General features: G+C 42.1%; 1 protein-coding gene across 1 annotated transcript in view; it reads right to left on the reverse strand.

Annotated features, from left to right (window-relative positions):
* Positions 1-13,389: 13,389 nt before the first annotated feature.
* The window catches only part of LRFN2 (leucine rich repeat and fibronectin type III domain containing 2), a 63,188-nt gene continuing 50,946 nt past the window's right edge, over positions 13,390-25,631 (reverse strand). Inside the window, exon 2 of the mRNA XM_006030284.1 lies at positions 13,390-14,450. Within this exon, the coding sequence (XP_006030346.1) occupies positions 13,532-14,450 (919 nt within the window). The 3' untranslated portion in view covers positions 13,390-13,531. The remainder of the gene's footprint in view (positions 14,451-25,631) is intronic.

Genomic DNA, 25,631 nt, shown 5'->3' on the forward strand with positions numbered 1-25,631 from the left:
CCCTACAGATGACATATACCTAGAGGCAAGAATTAGGAGGACCCACTTTCCCATAAATATTAAGGGCAAGGCCTTTAGAGGAGAGAACTCTATACCAGCCTACTTCAGGGTTTCTTCCTCTGACACATCTGATAATGATCGTTATCATAGACAGAGCAGTAGGCTAAATGAATCAGAGTTCATCTGGCTATTTTTATGATCAACTGTAACCTGTTTGATCAACTTCAGCAAATACCACTTCATCATATCTGTGATCTTTTGCATATGGGTTCAGGGCATCCCTCTGGACCACGATATGTGTGGGGCTCCAAATTTCAGGTGCAGAGAGACTTTGGATGCAGAGTTTCAGTCAGCTTCCACTTCTTTATGTATGACTCTGTATTTATATGATTAAGGCTTCAGACTTCTTGTCTGTGACCTGTTTTATATATAGGGTTTATATACAAAGAAGAAATAACCTGTGAGCTGCAGAGCAGTGTGGATTGCAGTTTTAGCCTCACTCTGATGCTAGCTGGAAATGGGAGTGTATGTGTATTTCTGTATTGGTAATGAATGACTGTCACACAGTGTGCATCTCTGCTTAAGCCTTCTCAGCATCTACTTTTCATGTCAGGCCAGTGACAGCGTGCAAAAAGGGCCAACATCCCTTAAACAATAGGGTCTATTCTTCCTTCATAGACATCCATCTCATAGCTTGACTCATAAAATGTTACAGCTAGTAATTAAGTGCACGGCATGAAAATATTCCCGTACTGCTCTTTCCAAGGAAGAGAAGTGGGACTATTAATAAATTATGAAGTGTTGACATTTAAAATGTACTAAACCCAGTGGAAGAGAACCACCCATTTCTGTGAAAGGCACCATTAAAGAGACCCGTTCTATTTACAATGGCATGGACAGTATTAGAGGTGGGCTGGTAGGACTGCTTATAATTGAAGTTACCTAATACTTCATCTTGAGAGATTGTAGAATTACATAGAGAAATTGTGGAATCTCCATCCTCGGAGCTTTTAAAAGGAAGTTTGGAATGGTTTAGATAGGCACGATCGCATCTGAAGCAGGGGATTGGACAAGATGACCTCCTGAGATCCCTTCAACCCTACTTTTCTATGATTTCCATTATAGATCTTTTTTCAGTTGCATGTAACATTGCCAAACTTTAGCTGTTAGGGTTGGCATGTGCATGCTACTGGACTGCCTTAGGCTGAATTTTTTTTTAAAATAATTCCGCCCAAATAGTTCACTCATTTGCAAGAATGAGACTAGGGAAAATTAAGAGAGTTAGCCCAAGCTAAAAAATATCTCAAGAGATTTTTGAAAATGGTCTAGTTCTCCCATATTATAGAGCAGGATCTAGGCAGCTTCAAAGGGAGCACCTTTTTGGGTTAGGGGTGTATCCATGACAAATTGTACATTGCATGTCTATGGTAGAGACTTTGGCCCAAATCCTGTTTCATTTTTTGTGCCTAAAAAGCAGGGATAGAGTCACATACCTGAAGTTTTTGGCATTTATGCACAGTTTGCAAATTAGTTCTTGTGCATGCAAACCCACACATACCCACTGAGTATTCTCAGTATGGCCACACTCTCAAGATAGGTATGAGGCAAACTTGAATTGCCCAGATGTGCACTTAAAGCCAGGTCAATGCCAAAATTTTAGTTGCAGGGGAAAAAAAGGGAGCAGCAGGTGTCACATGATGGAGAAGGACCAATCCACCTTTCAGACTAATAAGCTAGTGGTTAGGATTCTTGTTCCGAGTGGAAGGTACTAGGCATTCCCGCACAACTAGGCTTGAGCCAGCCTCTCCTTGGGCACATCTACATGAAACACTTACTTTGGAGTTTCCTAATTAGCTGTGCACTAAAACATTACTGTCTGCACATGTGGAACTATTAGGCTGGAGTAAATGAATTAACTCTGAAGTATATTAGTACTGACAGAAACAAGTACTATCCTAAGAGGTATTTACTCCACTACAATGCAGTGCTGACTGGGCTGACTAGAGCATAAGGGTGCCTCAGTGCAGGGGCTGCTTGCTGGCTAATCCTACACTGAAGCAACCTCATGCCCAAGCCAGCCCCTCTACAGCACACCGAGCTGGGTTGGAGCAGCACTGGGCTGACCCCCGAGACACCCTCCCAGCTGGGGCTGTGCTGTTCTGGTTCAATGTGCTCCTGGGAGCACATGTAAACACTGTGCCCAGGAGCAATAAATCCTGGCGTGACCTGTGCCAGTGTTTATTGTGTCACATTAATATTCATGTGCAGATGCACCCCATGATGTGTAGCAAGAAGGAAAACAACGTGGCTGGTGGTGTGAGTCGCTAGCTTTCATAGAAGAAAGGGGACCTCAGGTTCTAGCCTGGGCCGTAGTGAAACTTTCCTAGTGATGTTTAGCCAATGAATATTAAATTCAAGGTGCAGCGTGCCAGCTTCAAGAGAAGGGCTCTGGGCAGTGTCTAACCTTTGGCCTGATGATTAGGGCACTTCGCTCATAAACTAGAGACAAAATGGTTCAAATCCCCTCTCTATGGAGGTGATCAGAGCCTAGCTCCCTGAGCGTATGCTGCCAGATGATTGGGCTAAAAGGTAGGAGAGCCTTTCTCCATTTTACTTCAGGTAGGCACATGTGCAGGGGAATTCTATTCCCCAGAGGGAGGCAAACTGTGTATAAAGCTAAAACCTGCAGTTATGCAGCTGTCTCCATGCTATTTAGGCACATAAAGGGAAATAGGATTTGCTCCACACCCACTTTTTTTAGCAGCTGAAAGCTCTGAAGATTCTGTTCTTATTGAGCACGCTTGATCTCCTCCCAGCTCCTGCACGTGTTCACATTGCACATGTACCTCCCCACGGAGCAACTGAACGAGCTGCAGCACGGAGATACAGGGAGTGGGCGGGGGGAGTGGGGAGGGGGCTGGGAAGCAAGGTGTTCAGAAGGAGTTTCCTTGTAACTGCTGCTCCCATCTACTCCAGAGCAGGATATGGGCACTGAATCAGAGAGCCTGGAGCCTCTTTCTTCTTTTCTGTCACTAGTCAACAACGTAATATAGAAGATGAAGCCATCTGATTTAAATACAGAGAGGGCAAAACCTGGAGTGAGGACTGGGATATAAATTGCATGGGACAAGAAGCCTAGTGAAAGTGCCATTTTATAGGAGGGAGAGGAAAGACTAACTTGGAGCCGGAGCAGGCCTGCTGTTGTGTAATACCGGTTTTGTTTTCAACGTGTGCTTTGTGGCTGTTTTGTGTGAGAGGCATTGGAGTGGACAGTTTTTTGGACTCTCGTGGACAGTGGGTACCTGTGAAGAATAGAACTGGTCCTTACTGAGCACACTTGATCTCCTCACAGCTCCTGCACGTGACCAGACTGCACATGTACCTCCTGCCTACAGGTGACAGGACTCAAGAGGCTCGGGAGCCCCTTCCAGTCAGATGTTCCTAAGACTGGGACTACAGATGGGGGCAAACCAGGCACTGACTCAAAGGAGACTCTACATCCAGAGTAGGAGTTGATGAGGGAACTGGGGAGGACAGACTGGGAGCCACTTGTCTGGGGGAGATCTGAGATCAGACAAGTTGCTGGGAGGAGAGCGGGGACTGGGACTGGCTAGAGAAGGATACTGGGACTAGGAATCAGTGGTGTGGGGTGGGGTGGGGTGGGGTGGGGGGGAGAGAGAACCAAATCTCACAGGGATCTGGAGCATAGAACATAAAACACAGATACAAGGAACTAGGTGCCTGAAAATGGACATGGGGACTGTTTGCCAGTGCATGGGGAAAGCAGAGAAACAGACCAAACTAGGAACCAAAGAGGATGTGGTCTGGCTGGGGCAAGGGGATAACCAGGTATGTGGAGGTGGAGAGAGCAGGAGTTGGGGGGTGATCAGGATTCAGACAGTAAGCTAGCACAAAAAATGAAGACTGGCTGGGCAAAAAGACTGAAACTGAGGTTCAATGGGGACTGAGCAGGCAAGGAGAATGAAGCTGGGTAGAGAGCTGAGATAGAGATCCAACTATGAAGGTTGAAGAGGAGAGACCAGAAGGGATCAAGCTCCAGAGGAGACAGGCAGAAGACACAGTGCCTACTAGATAAGAAAATATTTCCCTCCAAGACCTGGAAAGGAATCCAGGATATTTGTCAGCAAAGAGTTGTGATGGTGACTGGCAAAATGTGTATCTCATCCCCTCCAAGTCCTGGCTCATAGAAAGGATGGCAATCTACCACTACCCTCTGTTAATCAACCTGCTTTAGTAGCAGAGATCTGTGTTGCAAATCTAAAGATTGCAATTTTTGCTAATGAATCATGAAGGTGACAACATGATGCCACATGATGAACTCTCTGTGTTTTTAGTCTTCTGTTTCAAAAACCTAAAACACTACACACAGCAACTACTAGTGTTAAAAGAACAATATTCAGGCTGCAAAGCTGATCACTCCAAGATTGGGCAGCCTTAATTCATCCCTGTCATGCATGGACTAGTCCTTAATTTAAAGATTATTTACTATGTTTCCCCACAAGCCCCCTGCTTCATTCAGTATAGAAGGCAGAAGGAAAGCTAACAGCAGAAAGGAAATTGGAAATTCAAGATTGGTTTCTATTAATTTATTTTCCCTTGTTTTGGACCCTGCCCCCCATCCTGCCCCCACCTGTCTTGCTTTCTTCCCTGTGCCCAACAACTCTTCAAAGAAGACATTGATTCGGTAACAGGCAAAATGAAACTTTAGCTTTTTTGCTAAACTTCATTCGTTTTACAGTTGCCTCATCCTCCAAACTCATCCCAACCCATTTTTCTGTTCTATCCACATGTTGTTTCTTCTCTGGCACCAAGATCTGAGCCTTACAGTGCAGAACCTGGCTGTATTGTTACCACTGTGTACAGGGCCTAGCACAATGAGACCTTGATTCATAATTGTTGCTATACAAATAGCTATTATGACTTTTTTCTCTCTCCTCTTTTTGTACAGGAATGTCCATGGATTTGAAGGTCAAAAGGGGCCATTGGGTAACCTAATATGACCCCCAACAACATAAGACATAGAGACTTTCACTTAGTTACCTCTGTACATAAGGCTTTTCTCTCTCCTACCAACACCGTTTGTATAAGGGATGAACTTATTTCCATCTTACTCAATTTCAAAAACTTTATGAGCACAACAATGTGCAGTAATGTTGTCAAGTAACACTGATATTGCTAATGAGGTGTCTATGGTGCTCTTCCCTACTTGAGAACTATAAATAACTTCCAACAACTTCTTTGGGATTTACTTGTATCCTATGATAGAACAATAGGACTACTGGCCATAATCCCTGACAGAAGACATGAACAACTCCCATTGCAATGGGAATTAATTGTATCTTGAAGAGAGAAAGAACGGGCTTTGGAACTTTGGGGAAATTCACATCCCAACATGGGACCTGGTCCTTATTTATATAATGAAGTGAATTAAACCCATCACATCCAAATTTCCTTGAACTTCTGGAGATTTGTACCCTAGCACTTAGGAACAGCTCTTGTTTTAGACTGGGTGGCTATTGGTAGGATGTTAATGATTCACAGTCAGGTTGCTACACATAAAGGGCATGCTCCTGTCATCTCCCACATGCTCTCATTCTTTCCTAGCTTGTTTTCAGCAATACCAAAAAAAATATACAGCTCACCATAAATGATTAATTAGGTAAGAGAGTACCATGTGTGGTCATGTGTGTGTGTACACATACACGTGTATATCAGAGGTATTTGCTATTGGCAGTGCAGTACCAGGATTAAGCATCTGACACTGTTTGATTTAATAGATCTGACAGATGATATTGGGGAATATGGTACCTTCGGGGATTAAGGCATAATTAATCAGGGCTAGAAAAGTACATCGCAAAAAAAAAAAATAGAATACCTATATTGAAACAAACTAGTTTAAGCAACTACTCTAGTTGGTTTTCATTTGGTCTAAGAACTGAAAATAACCTCACTTAAAAGGGCTTAAGGGGAAAAAAAATCCCATCATCATGTTTAGGGCAATTCAAAAGTCAAACATGTTGAATCTTAATAGTATTTGTTAATTTAATGGTCAGTGTGTTTTAAATATACCATCACCCCAGTAGAAAATTATAAACAACATACAAATGAGAAGGAACTTAATTTGGAGTAAGTACCAGAAAAATATGTTGCAGCAGGTACATAAGGGTATACATTGTATGGTCAGTTTTATATTACCCTGGGGGTTAAAGATTATAAAGCTCTGGCAGATGATGTGACATTCATTCTATTCAAATATTAAGATGTGTTCTTTGCTATCAGATGGAATTATTCATTGGCCTCCAGGTTTGAAATAATTTCTACTGGAGTGATTTACATCGCTTGCCCAGACACCTTGAGAGGCTCTGTTTAGTCATCCGGCTTAGGAGCCATTTTTGTCAGGATAAAGAATGAAAATGCATGGAGCAGGATCTTTCTGAATATTCATTTCCTCTCTCTGGAGGAAAACAGTTTCCTGTACTGAGATGTAATGATCTTTGTATAGGTATGTTAGTGCCTTTTGGTTTCTTATCATGCAGAGCTGAGATGCTTTCCAGCATTTTGCTCTCATATGAGCTGGCACTGCTCTATGATAGCATTATGCAAAGTGTGGTCAAGGCACTAGATGTCATTGGGAGAGTTCTAAAATCCTCTTTCACTATAACTGCAGCACAAGGAGGATTCAGTATCCCTTCAGTTTTCTACTGGTGAGCAATGCAAACAAGGAGTATGTTCTAATCATTCATTCATTAAGGAAGATAATATCAAAAATAAACAATATGATTGTGCTTTGGGTTTCGGTTATTTTTCTTTTTAAGAACAGACACATATACACAAGGGTGTTTCAGAAACTAATAGCAATTTTGAAATAAGAGCATTTTGTGTGTAATGATCATTTACTGAATCACAATAACTCCTCAGAAGAATCATAAATCATGGCTGCATTCCACCATCAGTGCTCCCCACTGCTTTGTAGTTTCCCACTTTAGCAAGCACATATAGCATGGGCAGCCGTTTTGCTGTTAGTTTCTGAAACATCCTCCTACATATATATGTGTGTGTGTGTGCGTGCGCGTACACATGCAAGTATATATATGCATGTATAAATATGTGTGTGCACGCATGCGCACGCGCGCGTGTGTGTGGGTATAGGAGGGAGTTTCAGAAACTAACAGCAAAATGGCTGCCCATGCTATATCTGTTTCATAAAGTAAGAAACTACAAAGCAGTGGGGAGCACTGATGGTGGAATGCAGCCATGATTTACGACTCTTCTGAGAAGTGTGTGTGATTCAGTAAATGATCATTACACACAAAATGCTTTTATTTCAAAATTGCTATTAGTTTCTGAAACACCCTTGTGTATATGTGTCTGTGACTAAACAGAGCCTCTTAAGGTGTCTGGGCAAGTGATGTAAATCACTCCATTAGAAATGATTTCAAACCTGGAGGCCAATATCTATCTATCTATCTATCTATCTAGATAGATAGATATACACACATACATACATCAATACAGACACACACACACACGAGGGTGCTTAGCATATCATAGACAGCTTCAGGTTCCTGGCAAATGTCCATTGGATTGCTCAGTGTCACACATTTTGGCATCGAGGCTTCATAGTCTTATGTTATGCAGGACAACATTGTTTTTTAGCATTTCAAAACATAGGCAGTATTTGACATAGGAATCAGGTCCTGTTTTTTTCCAAATAAAGGGCATATCAATTTTTTTTAGAAATGGTGTCTTGCTGCTGCTGCTATACAAGATGTCAAAAAAAATTAGCTTACAAGTCTTATACACACACATTCAGCTAGCATTTGGCATTTTCAAAGGCATCTCTGAATTCTCCAGCATCTTTAATTGTCTAAGGTGCCTTTTATTGAAAGCTGTTATCAATCGGTGATGTGTTTCTATCTAAATCACTTGATAATTGTATCTAAAAAGATTTGCTGAGGCTTTTTGCAAAAGTACCAAAACTGAATTTTTACTTGAGAACTATTAAAATTTTAGGGCTGTGGGAATGAGAGGCTGAATGTAACTCCTAATAATTGGTAGAAATGATTCTATTGGCTATAATGGGACCTGGATCATCCCCTCAATGAGCCATGACATTATCCTACTCAAATAAATCTGTGTGTATCTGTTTCTTCCTCAGTCACTAAATATATGAAAAAATCAGAAAGTTCAAAATGAGGTACTCAACTGAAAACTGTGGGAGCTGTGAGCATGGTAGAGCACAGTTTGTCCAAGATGTTGCATTGCTTGTCTAACAAGTGTCATAGGTACATACACAAGTGGTCAGGAACCTGGTTGTGCATTTCATCCAAAATAGAGATCCAACAGAGGGAAGACCACCTACTGAATCATCAGCACAAGTTCCTGCAACACCTAAGGGTTTAAGTACAATGCTCATTAAGGTAGACTTTAAGGCTGCCCTTAAGCCTGTACTTTTTGATCAGCTACACAGTGAACCCCAATCTCAAATACCTAGCAGCAGTCTAGCTGGATCATAGATGCTCTACTAAGCTCTTGGGTATAGGCTCTACTTATCTTCTCATTCACCATGCCTTCCAGTGCATTTGGACTGATGGCTGCAAGTACAGAAGGTCCATTAATGGAAATCAGCTTCCAGTTCCTGATTTCATGCCCTAGAAGAGGATGGGTCAAAGAACAAAAAGCACAGAATCATAGAAATGTAGGACTGGAGTGGATCTCAGGAGGTCATCCACTCCAACCCCCTGCTCAGGTCAGGATCTTCCTTGTCAAAGTCATCCTATAGAAGTGTTTGTCTAAGCCAGTGGTGCTCAATCTCCAACTCATGGGCTTGATCCAGCACACAGAACCATGTCACCTCACTCATGGGTCTTCCCACAGGTTCAAAAATTTGGTGGTAGGGTAGCAGTGGCAGTACGTATTACTACTCCTCTGCTTCCAAATGTTTGGACATATGGGGATCTCTTCAAGCTGGATGATGGCTCAGTGTTCTAGATCACACCAGTGTGCAGTGGGTCCAGCGTGTTAGGTCACTCCATGATTGAATCCTTTACCCGGGATTGATCTATTCATGGGGTCAGGCTGACACACAGGCAGATATGACGTGGAGGATTAACTCATGCGTAGGGTCAGGCAGGGGCATGGCCAGTTGCACACATGGACTGACCAAGCACAAGAGATGTTGCACACAGGATGCACACAGACTGACTCCATGCCACTCATCTAGCCCATAAGGCCGGAAGATTGAGCACCACTAGTCTAACGTATTCTTAAAATTACATGAGCAACCCTTCCACAATTACCAGGCACAGTCATAGAATCATAGAAAATGAGGGTTGGAAGCACCTCAGGAGTTCATCTAATCCAACCCCTTACTCAAACAAGACCATCCCCAAGTATCTCATCCCAGCCAAGGTTTTGTCTAGCCAAGTCTTAAAAACCTCCAATGATGGAAATTCCATGACCTCTCTGGGTAACCCGTTCCAGTGTTTTACTACCCTCCTAGAGAAAGATTTTCCTAATATCTAACCTACACTTCCCTTGCTGCAACTTGAGACCACTGTTCCTTGTTGGTCACCTGGCATCACTGAGTACAGTCCAGCTCCATCCTCTTTGGACCCACCGTTCAGGTGGTTGAAGGCTGCTATTAAATCCCACCTCACTCTTCTTTTCCACAGACTAAAAGAGCCCAGTTTCCTCAGCCTCTCCTCATAAGTCACATTTCCCAGACCTCTAACCATTTTCATTGCCCGCCGCTGAACTTCCTCCAATTTTTCAGCATCCCTACTGTAGTGGGGGGGGGCTCAAAACTGGACACAGTACTCCAGATGTTGCTGCACCAGTGCCAAATAAAGGAGAAAATCACTTCCCTCAATCTGCTGGTAACACTCCTACTAAAGCTACTAGGGAGATCCAAGGAAGAGGACTATGCCGCAGTCCATGCCAATCTGACCATAAGGTAAAATTCCTTCCTGATCCTAAATGTGCCAATTGGTCACACCCTGAAAAGAGGGACAAGACTCTAGCCAGGAAACTCTGGGGTTTTTGTATAAGTCCCAGCAGGATTATCAGTACACCCCAGGCTGTTTATTGATAATAAAGAAAAACAAAAAACTGTGCTTTACTGGAAGAAGCAGCATATTAGTTCAACCCTGCTCTACAGAGTCTATATAGATTGGGTGCTTCAGTGGGGCTTTTTGTTGCTTTTTCTAAAGCTGATTCAATCAACTATTAGATAAAAATGCCAAAAAAGCCCCACTAAAGTGCCCAATCTATATAAACACCATGTGAGCTGGGTCCAGCTAAGGCACAGCCTCTTCTGGGCATGTGCTAGACTCAGTGCAGGAGCACACCAAGTTTAAAGTAAAGCGCCGTTTTCTTTTGCTGTTTTGTTTTTTTTTAATTCTGAGCCTTGGCTCCAACCAAGCCTCTTCCATCTTGCCTCTCAGGAAGATGAACCCCTTTCTCTCCCCACACCTGTAGCAACGGTACCTACATCACGTGGCAACCAGCAAAAGCCTGGAAGCATTGGCAAAGCAACCACCCCCCTCTATGTAATGCCTGTTATGTACATGCCTTTGGTATAGGCCTCCAGGTAAGATACAGACTGGCTCAGCAGTGTGGGCTAGTTTAGGGTGACAGACTTTCAGGACTGATCCTAAATATCAGTGTAGATATACCTTAAGAATTCCTCAGTGATCTCTGCACCAACTACTGTCCCTTCCTGCCTTCTTGAGATCTGACAAGATGATAAGGGTGAAGGTTTAGTTTACCTATTAAGTGGTATTTGCAAATTTGTTGTCATAGACTGAATCAAATCCTTTAGTGCCAAAAGAATAAAAATCATAATTAAAAATAATAAACATTCTAGCTGTTAGATTTGGGATTTTAATACCTGGGTCCTCTGACAGGAATCCTTTTCTTTAAGAGAGCATCTGTTGAGTTACTTTCTCTAATCAGGAGTGCAAAAATAGAACATAGTTTTTCCTCTTCAGTAAAGATGAGTGTGTTGGGTTTTAAGCTTGAATTTTTATGATAGTATCTACTTCTAATATTGAAAATGAAATCAACAGCTGAATTAGAAGCAACCCAGCTGCCTTGTGTAAAGGGAAACAGCCATGTAATAAAAATAGTCTTACCACTACATGCAATAACAAAGAAAAGTAAATCACTAGGCAAAATTTGTCAAGAGTCTTAAATACAATTTTAAAGTAAAGTATAATTAACAATTGATATGAAGCTGCCATCTGGACAGTTGGCTGATGTAGATTAAGATTTGAGCAATGAAGCTTCCACTTGAGGCACAAAAAAAGCAGGCTGTCAACACTGTTGAAAACTAAGTTTTGATGAGATCAGCTTGGTAATGTAGGGCACAACCTAAAGCCTATTAAAATCAATGGAATGATTTCCCCTGATTTCAGTGGGCCTTGGATCAGCACTTTACACCAGTGTAAAATAAACCTTTCAAAAATAAAAAAGAACAATTCTTATTTTACAACATTTTTCTCATGTATTTTATGGGGAGCTGAGTTGAATCCTACCTTACAGGTAAAATTCTGGCTGCACTCAAGTCAGTGGGAGTTTTGAGAGAGTAAGAGATTGAATGTGGAATATCAAGGTTACTAGTTCTTAACAATAACTGCTCCTTGTGTCAATTTTAAAGAAGACCACAGAACATTTAAATAAATGAAAAGGAAGTGTTCTTTTTCCCAAGGATGTTTTTTTTTACTGTACATTTTGTAGCAAAAAAGAAATTAAAGGAAAAAAAAATATTCTGATCACAGGGATGTCATTTTCTAAAACTCCAGGTAGGAAACATGACGAATACAAGATCAAGTACACAGCCATGTCACAATATATCTCTGAGCCTTTAAAAAAAATATACATAGAGTTTTTGTGTGTTTTTCCTTTGCATCATACAACCTTTCTCCCTACATCTTTTACAAAATAATTGTTTGACATTTTCCAGCAGCCAGATCATTGGGAACAAATACATAAGTAAACAAATTAAATCAAACACAATTGCTGTAGCCGCCAAAATGCTGGAAATCACAGTCAAGTCTCTGAGGAGAGTGTAATCAAGTGGACAAACCATGCGTATCCACAGCATTCCCAGAACCGTGGCAATGTTCTCCAAAAAGGAACTTGAAAATCAGTTTTAAAGCCACAAAGAACTGCTGTTCTTAAAAGGTACCATAGCAAGAGAGAGAAACAGATTTGAGCATGTTTACGGCATAGAGGAAGGGCAGGATGCAGGTGACACTTGGGAGCCCACCCATTCAAAAACATCCAAATATAGTTTATTTTCCGTGGCTAATTCAAAACATAACCATTATACTATAAATCTCCTGAAATGGTCAGAAACCTGCACTTCCTGTGATATTACTGATATCATCATGCCCTGTTGTGGCAATAGAGAGCTTTTTGTCACAATATAGTGAAAGTCTGCATTTTCTTTGTCAGTTGAACAGAGAGAGAGATAAAATAACTTTTGCCAGAAGCAATTTGTATTAATAATGTGGAGAGTTCACCAGAGCAGCTTATGTTTTTCCTCTCTCTTTCTTTTGATATGAAATCTTGACTTTTTTCCCCAGTCTCTGACAGCAAAACCCTCACAGATACCAGCAACCACTGAAATCTGCCTTGTGCACTGACAAGCAGAAACTGTGAGGGAGATGGAAGAAAAATGATTATTAAAAAAAATATATATTAACCCCTAGATTTTATTTTCCTTGGACATAAGGGAAGGTTTTGGAGGTGGGCTATACATTACATCAAAAGTTTGATCTTTGTACGCATCCCTGGTTATAACAGAGGGACTTGAGAGAATAAAAACTAAAAGAAAAAAAGAAAGGAAACACCATTTCTCCTGAAAAAATAACAAGAACAAACAAGAAAAATTCCCAACCCAAGAACAAGAATGAAAATTCTTCATATGTAGCTGTTAACACCAAGAGATTAAGCCAAAAAGTGAATCTGTTTTTTGTCCTATGGATGACCTGACTGTAGTTTTGCGGCAAGAAACACTTGCAATGACAGAAGGTAACAATCTTGCATTAGTCTTCTATCCATGGGAGTATCTTTCTCAAGTTACCAAAAAGGAAAGGGGGAAAAAAACCCAACAACTTTGAATCACATATATGCTGCTATACCCACTTTAAACTTCATTTACGATAATCTTGTTTGATGGTTCACTGAGAGGCCAGGAAACTTTTGGAAAGCAATGCTAAATACAACTAGTAAATTCCTTGAAGTATTCACACGTTTTTTTTCAGAGCCAGACATTAGTGACACCATACATGCTTATTAGCATTTCATTATCTTTTTCCTCTATTATCCCATTTTATTTGCCTATTTTCTTTTTTTCCTTTCTCTTTTATTTTATTTATTTTATTCTACTTTTGGCCAATGAGGTTGAGAATGTTTTTTTCCTCCCCTTTTCATATTTATGGCCTTTCAACAAAACCAAACCTTATTACACTTGCAGTAAGAAGAGAGGGGGAGAAGCTCTTATTTACACCGTGCTTTCCATTACCCATTCTGAGCTCCCATAAGTCCCTTTTGCCCCTGGTAGGTCATTGTCATCATACTGCAAAAGCATGCCGTTGACCGAGAGGCTTCGCTTTGTCCAAATGTTTGTGATCCTTCTTGGGTAGGTGCAACACTGGGATGTGGCAAAGTCCCCCATGTCAAAAGAATGGCTACGTTTAGTTTTACCTTCCAGAGGTAATGTGAGGAGGCTACGGAATTTGGACTCATGCTGGCCCAGAAGTGGCTCTCTGTCCGAATGGTGGGCCACTGTGGAAGTTCTGGAGTCTATCGTATCCTCCTTTTTCTGACACTTCAATTCCAGGGAGGCAAAAGCTCCCATTAGCCGGTCAATGTTGTGTTTTGACCTAGAAGGGGGCCTCCACTTACTGGACAATGTGCCCTGTTCACTTTGAAGGCTATAGTCATCACAGTCGCGGCTATTCACAGAACTAGACGAAGAGGAAATGCTGCTTCGTGCAGACTCACAGTTAAATTCCATGAGTTCATTTCTCACCACCACTTTTGGGTTGACTTGGGGCAGGACCCCATTTTGAACAGGTTGTGCTCCATTCGTTTGCGAGTAGACATTGCTGACATTGGCCATCTTCCCCTGGGAATTGTTGCAAACCTTGTACCGGACCATGAGTATGACAATAAACACCAGCAAAGTTGCCACAATTATGCCTCCTATGACCAAGATCATCGTCCCCCCCAGAAAATGGCTGTGCATGGACTGGCACTGAGGATAGTCCTCTTTGGTGAAGAACTGGGCACATCCCACAATGTTGGTAGCAGTGAGGGTCGTGGCAGTGTCATCCCACATGGCTAAGACACAGAGGTCATAGTTTGTTCCCGAAACAAGATTGTTCACCACAAAGGCTTTGTTTGTAGCAGGGATCATCCTTAAAAAGAAAAAAGAGAGAGAAGGAGGAAATTAGATTAAAATGTAATGGGAAACAGGTATAAGAACAGTTTGTTGATTACTGGTAGAGGTGGGTCTGAGCTATGCAATTCAGGCCTGGAGATGAACTTCACTGAACTTCAGGGATCTTCAGAATTAAGGTTTTTCTTCTGGTTCATCTCTCTGGTACTTACAGGAGGAAACACAAACCAATAGGAAAAAACACTATGGCCACTTTCTCCCAGTGTGTTTGAATCATGAGTGTGGCATAAACAAAGCTGGGTGAACATCTTGGGTAGAAGAGCCTGGGCTTCTATGAATCAGTGCTAACTGAGTCTGCAAAACTGCTCTTCTTCCTTCTGAGTTCAGGTCTGGCAGTCTTGATTTTGTTACACGGATGCTTGGCCTTTTGCCTTATCACGTGAGGATGTAGTTTAAATTGTGATTTCAGCAAAAGAGAAGAACTTGCATTTGGATTGCTACTCCCTGAGCACTGGTGGCAAGCAGTCAGCTATTTATATCTCCCCCCACTTTATGCAGGATGGTTCCTTTAAGTGCAAAGATCTGTTCTACCAGAAATTTCTCTGTGTGACCATGTTTCTCAGTCACACTGGAAAATAAGGATCTGCACTGGCAATGAGAGCTGTGAGAAGAGGTGGGGAGACGAGGAGGTGGATGAGAAAAGCTATTTTTGAAAGTTACTCAAAACCAAATACTATTGCAGCAAATGAGCATGATATAAAAAAACCAAAATGATAAGTGTCAAAGTGATGCTTGCAAAGCAGGTCATTGTGTACAGAAATTATATTACACATGGGTAACACTAGAGCAATGCCACATACAAAATGACCAGATCAGAATGGCAGTGTTGCACACCCATTTTGCATTCACTGCACCCTGATGTAACTGAAAGCACAAAGGGCTAGCTTCTTTTCTACCAACTGGGTGTTTAAGTGGACTCAAGTGCTTATGTGCAATTCTATTCCACCTTGTTCAAGTCCCTAAAAATCCAATATTGCATCCATGTCCTAACATATCATCTTATGTTTAAGACTGAATGATAAAAAAAAGAATGAGGAGGAGGTATGACATAGCTTTTACATTAACTGTTTTTCAGGGACTGAAGCAGGGTGGAAAAGAATCACCCTTAGGCACCTAGGTCTACTTATTTGCCTGATAGGTGGAACAGGGTCTGGCCCCCAAATGTGCAATATGCCTTCTTCATGTGTTTTGCAAATAGTTCACTGACGTGTATCTTTTGTATTTTTATCTCCATATGTTCACACAACAACAGGCTGGTTTGGAATTGTCAAAGGCAAGGCAAATTAAATATAGAGGGCCTGATTCTCATATATACCTAACACTGTCAGAGGAGGAGCCACAGGGCCACTTATATAGCTCAACCTGCTACTGTGAGGTATAACAGTGAAAAGAGGAAAAGCATGTCTGACATGCTCTAAAACCACGCCAATCCTCAGCTGCTTTCTTGCCCTTCTGTAGACACTGAAGCCAGCTGAAATAAAAGCAGTCCACAGGCTTGTCTGTCAAAACATAGGGGGGCCAGACTACATGGAGAGCAAGAGGATGAGGGCAATGCCTAAAACCACCTTTACATGTACAGTTATCCCGTCCATGTAGTCTGACCCTAGCTGAAGATGTGGCCCATGTTTTTAGAACACTTAATGCAGAGAATAAACCTCACTCGGAGAAGCCTGGAAAATACAGCAGCCCCACAGGTCATAGCTAATACATTCTGCACTGACATAACTGAGTTACTGAAGGGGTCTCAGGTATCCTCAATAGCTCTGCATGGGTGGATTTAGAATTTTGAAAAGAGGGGTCTACATGGTGAGGTGCATCATCATCACATATACAATAACATATTTTTCTCCAGTTAAAAATAAACTAGAAGCTTTAGTAATGCACTAGTGGCCTAGGCCTGTAGTATCTAGCCTAAGGTTGAAACCAAAACAAATATAACTTCATCAGAATGAGTTAAAAACAACTGGCAGGGTTGTGAACCAGGCACTTCATTCTCAGGAGCAGCTAACACACAGTAACATTGCAGAACAAAAGCTAGTTTGATTGGTGGAACATCTAGACTATTAAAAAGAAGAGAGGGTTGTTAACACTTGTGGAATGAAGAATTCATAAGGGGCCGGATAGATTATAATCAACCATGAAGTCAATTGACTCCCTCAGCATTGCCATTCTAGAAATGCTGCTGCCACTGCTAAACAGTTGGTTTTAAAGTGTGGGTGGTGTAGGAACCTCCCAGGATCTGCCACTGTAGCCCCGCAGCCCCATATTTAAAAAGTTCAGTTCCATGCAAGGGTCATTCTAGAGTCATTTCTGATTGCAATTCCTCCCTGTGGCTTTGAAAGTATTACCCTCCAGCTACCAACATCTGTTTAGGCAGTGTTTCTCTTCAACCCCACTAAGCCACTTCCTCTTACAGTCATAACATAGTCCTTTAGAATACCAGGCCTTGACATATCATCCACTGTGCGTTGTGTGGTGCCAAGCACCCAATAAATAATAATGATAATGAAGATGGAGCAAAAATGAGAGCTCCCATTAGTTTTGATTTTACCATCATAGCTCAGTCAGCTGGTTTGCATATATGCATTATTGTTATCAAATCACTCCTGTGACTAATCCTTTAACTATCCTCTCCCAGAGTCTCTGTCAGTGATTATTATGATTAGTGAAGTATTCACACATCTACAAGTAAACAGCTTTGTTGGTCAGCTATGACAATTCTATTTCTTGCTGCTACATGCCCATGCTATTTCCTGCCTTTGTGGAAGTGGGGGCAAGGGATAAATCTCACAGGAAAATCCAATTTCATGAGATTTCCTTCTCATGAAATTTACAAATGAAAGATACTTCTACATGTTTGATTTGTGAATACTGAAGATGTGATCACAGGAATCAGTTAATGTCTGTAAAGTGCTTTGATCTCCCCTCCCATGGAATACACTAACTATTGCCATCCAAACAAAACCTTCTAAGTTTAGCCCATCAGCAGCCTGAATATGACCCTCAGGGGTTGGCCCAGCTGTGGTTTTAAAGAGCCCTTTTCACTCTGTGCTAATTCCCTGCTATTGAACCCACATGGTAGTGTGTGGAGTTTCATGATTAACAGTGCTAGAAGTGCAGAGCAGCTGTGAAAGACTCGCCATGTGATGGAGCAAAGCAAAGATTGAAGTGGCATCTTGCAGCTACCCGTGTTGGGGATAATCAAAGCATCATCAATATCCTAGAGTGAAAATGTGTGTGCATCGATTTCAGGTGTGGGGACTCTTAAGAGCTGTCATCAATCACAGCTGACTGGTAATAAGTTTGGGGGAGGGAAGGTTATCTGAGACAGAGTATCATGAAATAGTCTTACCATTAGGGAACTTCATAAAAACAAGATCAACCTCTTCAGACAACAAAAGAACTGGTTTTGAGTTTTAAAGCTTAACCCATAGACTGCTTGAATCTTTTGCCTCTTTCCATCCTGACACATTCTATTACAGCACCATTCAAAATGTCATGCGGAGATACCTAAAATGTATCATGCCTCTGGTTTTGGATGTGCTATGGAGAAAAGATCATTTCTCCATGACTGAGATTGCAACCAAATGATTTTATATGCCTATTATTAGCTGCTACAGCTGTGGCTAACAATTCATAGATTCATAGATATTAGAATCGGAAGGGACCTCAGCAGATCATCGAGTCTGACCCCCTGCCATGCGCAGGAAAGAGTACTGGGGTCATATGACCCCAGCCAGGTGCTTGTCCAGTCTCCTCTTACAGACCCCCAAGGTAGGGAAGAGCACCACCTCCCTTGGAAGCCCATTCCAGATTCTGGCAACTCTTACCATAAAGAAGTTCTTCCTGATGTCTAACCTGAATCTGCTCACTGTCACTTTGTGGCTGTTATTTCTAGTTACTCCAAGGGGTGCCCTGGTAAACAGAGCATCTCCTACCCTTTGCTGTCGCACCCCATTGAATTTGTAGATGGTCACAAAATCACCTCTCAGCCTTTTCTTGTGGAGGCTGAAGAGATTCAGGTCCCTCAATCTCTCTTTGTAGGGCCTTACCTGCAGGCCCCTAACCCTCCTCTGGACCCTCTCAAGGAAATCCACATCCCTCTTGAAGTACAGCACCCAAAACTGGACACAGTGCTCCAGCTGCGGCCTCACCAGTGCCACATAAAGGGGAAATCCCTGGACCTGTTTGTAATGCATCTGCTAATGCATGATAAAGTGCAGCTAGAAGTACTAGTCACTTCATCACATTGATGACTCATGTTAGTTTGGAATCAACCATGAATCTGAGATCTCTTTCTGCTATGGTGCTGCTCAGAAGGTCACCTCCCGCTTGTAAGTGTGTTGGTGATTCCTTCAACCTAGGTGAAGCACTCTGCATTTGTCCTTGTTGAATTGCATCTTATTCTGTTCTGCCCACTTCTCCACACTGTCCAGATCTGCCTTGATGTGTTCCCTGTCCACTAGTGTGTTTACTTTACCCAATAATTTGGTGTCATCTGCAAATTTGGACAGAGTGCTCTCCATGCCCTCCTCCAAGTCACTGATGAAGACATTGAACAACATGGGTCCAAGGACTGAACCTTGGAGAGCTCCACTGCTCAAATCTTTTCAGGTTGATGCCAGCCCATCCACAACCACTCTCTGGGTGTGACCACTAAGCCAATTTGCCACCCACATGACTGTGTAATCATCTATGTCACAGCCACTCAGTTTATTTTTGAGAATACGATGAGATAGCGTGTCAAGGGCTTTCTTAAAATCCAAGGAGATTACATCTACCTCGTCCTGCATCTAAACATTTTGTGACCTGGTCATAAAAAGAAACAAGGTTAGTCAGGCAGGATCTACCTGCTATGAACCCGTGCTGGTTGCCCTTCAACATTTGTTCACCAGAGCGCCCCAAGCGATGACGACTAGGTCGAACGGTCATAAACTACTACAAGACCGTTTCCGGCTGGACATAAGGAAGAATGTCTTTACTGTCTGAGCCCCCAAGGTCTGGAACAGCCTGCCACCGGAGGTGGTTCAAGCGCCTACATTGAACACTTTCAAGAGCAAACTGGATGCTTATCTTGCTGGGATCCTATGACCCCAGCTGACTTCCTGCCCTTTGGGCAGGGGGCTGGACTCGATGATCTTCCGAGGTCCCTTCCAGCCCTGATGTCTATGAAATCTATGAAATTATTTTTTTTGCTGGACTCCCACAAATGTCATCCTTAATAATTTTTTCAAAGTTTTCCCCAAGGATAGAGGTAAGGCTAACTGCCCTATAGTTACCTGGATCCTCCTTCCTCCCCTTCTTGAAAATAGGGACCACACCAGCCCTTTTCCAATCCTCTGGGACATGACCTGAGCACCATGAATGCTCAAACAACTGTGCCAGTGGTTCTGCTATGACACTGACCAATACCTTCAGCACCCTTGAATGAAGATCACCCAGGCCTGCTGACTTAAACACATCCAGCCCCTCCAAGTGTCCCTTCACTAAGTCGGCACTAACAGTCGGTGGGGTGGTTTCCCTCCTGTGCTTGTCTATAATCCATTTGGGAGATTTGTCCTGATCCTTGTTCAGGAATATGGAAGCAAAAAAGTCATTGAAGAATTCACCAACTGCTCTAGTCTGCCCTGTAGGGTCCTATGTTACCCTGTGACTTCTTTTTGCTCCCTATATACCTGAAGATGGACTTTTTGTTGTCTTAAATTTTCGTTGCCAGCCTAAATTCCATTGTAGCTTTGGCCTTTCTAACTGACTCCCTGCAAGTGCAAACCAAATAGGTATACACCTCCTTGGTAGCTACCCCCTGCTTCCACAGCCTGTATGCTTCTTTTTTCTGCTCCTACACTTTCCTGAATTTCCCTGTTCAGCCAAAAGGTTTTCTTGGCCCCTTTGCCCCCCACCCCTCTTCATGCACAAAGGGATTGTCTCCTTTTGTGCCCAAAGGATCACTCCCTTTAGGAATGACCACCTGTCCTGGACTCCCATCTCACCAATATTCTTGTTCACCATCAGTGCCTGGCTAACTAATTTCCTGAGCATATTGAAGTTGGCCTTTCTGAAGTCTAGCACTTCTGCCTTACTGGTTATTTTTCCCACCTTTTGCCGGATAGTAAATTCAATCAATTGATGGTCACTATCTCTTAGGTTACCTTGTATCTGCAGATCCCCCACCAGGTCATCCCCTGTAGCCAACACCAAGTCCAGTTAAGGTATTTCCCTTAGTGGGACTGTATACCTCCTGTGTTAGGTGAAGGTCTTGTATGCAGGCTAAAAACCTGTGTGAATGGTTAGACCTGGCTGACTGCTCCTCCCAGCAGATGTCAGGGTAGATTAGGTCACCCATGACAACCACGTCCCTTGACCATATGGCCTCTGAGAGCTGCCTTGAGAATTCCAGGTCTAGCCCATCGTCCTAGTGTGGTGGTCCGTAGTAGACCCCCGCTACCAGGTCCCTTTCCTCCTGGCCTCCTTGTATTTTGATCCACAGTACCTCAATTTGCCCCTCCTCTGGTCCCATCTTGATTATAGAAGATGTATATTTCTCCTTAACATAGAAAGCAACACTCCCTGCCTCTTTTCCCCCCTACTTTCCAGTTTTAATTGATTGAGGTTAAAAACTACTAGATGTTATCTAAAGACTTAGATTATTTTTTCTAGGATGGTTGAAGACAGCTAACAAAACTGTGTTGGTTTCAGGTCACTTACATCTTATTCATAATTGAAATTTTGACTGGTATCATGTGTTGCTACATGTCCCTAGGTGAGGCACCTAACTAAAAAATATTACTAAAAAATATTGCACCTGGTTAAACCTTGTTGAAATTTACCTAGTCCATCTATGAAGAAAAGATGCTAAAAATGAATCAAATTGTTAATGCTTACTACATGTAAATGTATTGTTATGAATTGTATGAATGATATACAATTCTCTGTGCCATGTACAAGGCTTATTTAGATACAATTTGAAAGACTTCAAGGGTATTTACATATTGGGTTGAACTTAAAGGTTGCTTAAAGAGAATATGAAGGTAAAATTATATTTTGTTTTTGTAACTGTGATTTCTTTACCTTAGTCCAGCAATTTTCAACCAGGGTGCTGGGGCATCCTGGGAAGCCACAAAGTCCTCTGGAAGGGTGCCACAAGAAGTGAGAGCTGATCACATCATCCAGGCAGATCACTACCCTTCCTCTGATCATGAGCTTTTGTAGGTAACATCCTACTTTGTTAGATGTTAGTATCTGAAGGAGTACATTGTTGCCTACATAAGCTTATGTCTCTCTGAACCAGTTAGTCTCAGGTGTCATTCTGCCTTTCTGCCTGGTAACCATCTCCCTACTAACAGCTGTACTTGTAGCAGGGATTCAGAGTAGAATGTTCTGTAAGGTGAGACACAGAAAGGCAACTAAGCATTGTAAAACTGAACTTTTATGTGCCTTGCCCCTGGAATGGAATCCAGAACCCTGCCTGAGCTCCATGGGGAGAGTAGGGTACTCCAACGTGGGCTCCAAAATAGTACGCCGAGTGGGAAGCTACATAGAGCAGACAAGAAAGGCTGAGAAGATGATTTGTCTTAATTCTCACTTCTTTCTGGCTTAGGTACCTTTGATCTCTTGGGACCTTTTCCTGAACACAAGAGAACTGTTTCCTCAAAGTTCTCTATGTAGCTAGTTTCTGGATCCCAGTCAAGTTTAGATATGAGCTAAATGTTGAGCTTCCCTGCCCCATCAAGACTTACATGCATTTGTGCATGGCGAGCAACAGGGCTTTAGGCACCTGGGGAAACTTGAAGGGAAAAACTGAGGCACATATGTAGCTTGCACTCCTCCAAAATTAAGTGGCAGTTGAGAATGGGCTTTTGGGACCACAATTTGGGATTTAAGTGCCTACATTTTGATTGATAGTGTGTCAACATAGGGTGATGTAGAGGTAGCCAAGCTAGCTTTAAATAAACTAGCTGTGGTACCTAAGAATGTAGCAGCTTGGAACTCCCTGCAAGCTAGTTTCCCCACTGTACGTGTGTGTGTGTGTGTATACACACACACACACACACACACATATATATGGAGTATATAGGTATATACTCCATTTTTCTGGAGTCCTCCAAGCTAAAGAAAGCTTGACTAAAATATTCCAAACTTACATAAACACTTTAAAATCTAGGGCATGACTTTTTTAAAGTTTTGTTTAATGAACATGACCTTTTTATGCTTATAATGTATAAAATGCTTACTTTATAAGTTAAATATGGCTATATGTGATTGTTGTTATTTGTATTCTAGGAAAGCTTAGAGACCCCAGCTGCGATTGTAGTCCCAATGTGCTGGGAACCATACAAGTACAGAGTAAAAGACTTGCTATCTAAGGCGCCAGTCCTGCCTATCAATTAATAGCCAGGCTTATCTTTACTACCACTGGGCATATCATTGAAGTCAAAGGAACTATTCTTGGTAGTCAAGTTAAGCATGCAGGCAAGTATTTCCAGAACTGGAGCCTACATAGTCAAGAGAGGCAAAGGATAAAAGAAGCAGCAAAGACACTAACTTGCTCCTGATCACACAGCAGGCAGGTAGCAAGATCAAAACCAGAAAAAAAAATGAACCCAGACTTTCTGACTCTTATAGAAGTGGACTATCCATTATATCATGCTGCCTCTTTATTGCCTTCTTGTGAAGGCCACATGACATGGTGTGATTTTTATAAAGCCCATGAAACATTTTTTCAAAAAATGAAGAACTGGGGATCTGACACAGAGAGCTCCTCTGCTTCCATGGACAACATACAACATGAAAAGTGGTAGTCCAGGGAACTAGTGGGCCTCCAACCCTCCTCAGGATATAGGAAAGCTAAGGGAATCAGAGGATCTATGCCTCATCAGTATCCTGAAGTAGTATCCTGTGGAGGGACCCTTGTTGTGCCAAATACTCAAGAACATTAACAGTTCAAACAGTCTCTTTAAATAAGTGTACAGGTATAAAATATCACAGTGAATAATTCATAGCCAGGTATCTCCCCCCCCCCCCCCCCCCCCCACCCACACACCAGTAACCAATCCATCAATAAAGGATCTCTTCATAGCCTAATTTAAACAATAAAAACTCTGAAAATCATTGACCAGTATTAAATCTCTCCCTGCCAAGCCCTGACTGTCATCCAGGCATATCACTACCCTTCCTCTGATCACATCATTTTTATATTTCTTCCCCCACTTCTTTTTTGTGTGTGTGGGGGGAAACATACAAATAGGTCCATTATTGATTCAAAGATTCTAATAACTGATACTGAGGGTTACTACTGAAGTGTATCAGTTAAGATAAAAATACCCCAGGAAACAAAAAAACAAAACAGAACAAAAAATCCCCAACCAAACAAAAACAAAAATGAACGAACAAACAAGAAAATTCAGGACCCCCCCCTCACATAAGAATTCAGGAAATGCTGCCTTGTTTTGTTTGTCTCCAACAGAACTATCATACTTTTTTGGTACATTGGCAGGGCTGGATGAATGCCTAGGCAAACTAGGCACATGCCTAGGGCCCTAAGTGAAGAAGAGGCCCAGTTGTACTTATTTTACATGTTATAATTATTGAGTGAGAAGAGTAATATAAATATACAGTATTAAGTAGGGGCCCACAAGTTTGTTTGCCTAGGGTCCACTAAAGGGTTTATCTGGCCCTGTACATTGTGTTTCATATGTCTGGAAGAACAGGACAAGCTGAAGTTTAAGTTTTGGAAGACTTTTGTGGGAGACCAGAAATGGAATTGCATGGGGTTCTGTAGATGAGAACTAAAGTACATTGATAGGGAAAGGTAAATACATATAAAATATTGTATTAAATAGCTTTTCTGGTATTTTAAGTAGACCTGTAGTATCATTAAGCAAATTTTAAAAATAACATTTAAAAAATCTGGCAGGAACACTTAGGGTGACATTCTAGTCTTTCCTGGTCATCGATGTGGCCCATGTTTCTGTGTTTATGGAGTGGTTTTGGAACTTACATGCCCAGAGGAGTTTTATTCCTGGACACAGAGCCCTGCCTCCACCGACACAGACAACTTTGTGTGACTACATACTTGCACAAGGTAAGCACGCTAAGTATCAGCTATAGTAAGTGCACATGCCCTTTGTGGTTGTGAAGCAGCCTTAGATGTCTGAAAATGGAGTTGGTGAAAAGCCCCGACTACTGGACTTAGACTCAAGAGCAGAAAAGGACTTTGTATCACCCTCTTTTGCTCCCATAGATTAGTGACTATAGGTCTCCTCAACCAAAATGGGGGTTGAACATGGGTCTCCCTATCACAGGGCTCTAACCACCACATTACAGATAAGCCATTACTCGCACAGCTCTCTGGCATTCCTTTTGAAGCTGAGCGACTGACATTGTGATTAGAAAAATGGATGGAGGGCAGTACCAGGTGAAACTTCTGCCTCACTGAAAGCAAAGGTCTCCTCCCTTCCAGGACACCTGGGGACAGGGGCCTAGTGGCTAGAGCACTGGACTGGGACTCAGGAGACTTGCTTTGTATTCCTTGTTTTAACACTGGCCTGCAAGGTGAGCTGGGGCCAGTCTTTCCACGTTTCTGTGCCTCAGGGTCTCTGTCTTTAAAACAGGGATAATGACACTGACAACCTGCATAAAGAGCTTTAAGCTCCAAGGGTGAAAAGTGCTATGTAACAGGTATGTACTCTTATTGGGACAATGGAAAAATGTCCCAATCTTTTCAAGCACTAGGCACTGGGGCATGCCTAAGGTAAATCAGGGGTTAACGTTCTGGTTGGTAGATATGTGTGGAGCAGATTAGCGGGAAAACAGATTAGGCTAATTGGCCAGGCTATTCCATTTCAGCGTTTCATCTTGTGGGGAGTAAGATAGCATCTATTCTTAGCTTGAAACTGGCTGCTATACTCAGAGGTCTTTCAGGGAGCTCTGTTCTCCAGCATCCATCCTTTGAGTATAATTTAGCATTCAGAGGGAGAAGCATTTAATGACTAATTGGATCTTTGTCAAATAAGGTGCAACATTTCCCAGGGTGAACACTCATGGAATGCAAGTTGGCTCTTGTTAGAGCAGAAGGCTAATGAGGATAAGCAGGCAAAAACTTATCCAAATATAATTTTTTCTTTTAAAAATCTTGGTATGT

Source organism: Alligator sinensis, unplaced genomic scaffold (assembly GCF_000455745.1).
Source record: "Alligator sinensis unplaced genomic scaffold, ASM45574v1 scaffold1355_1, whole genome shotgun sequence".
Classification (NCBI taxonomy): domain Eukaryota; kingdom Metazoa; phylum Chordata; order Crocodylia; family Alligatoridae; genus Alligator; species Alligator sinensis.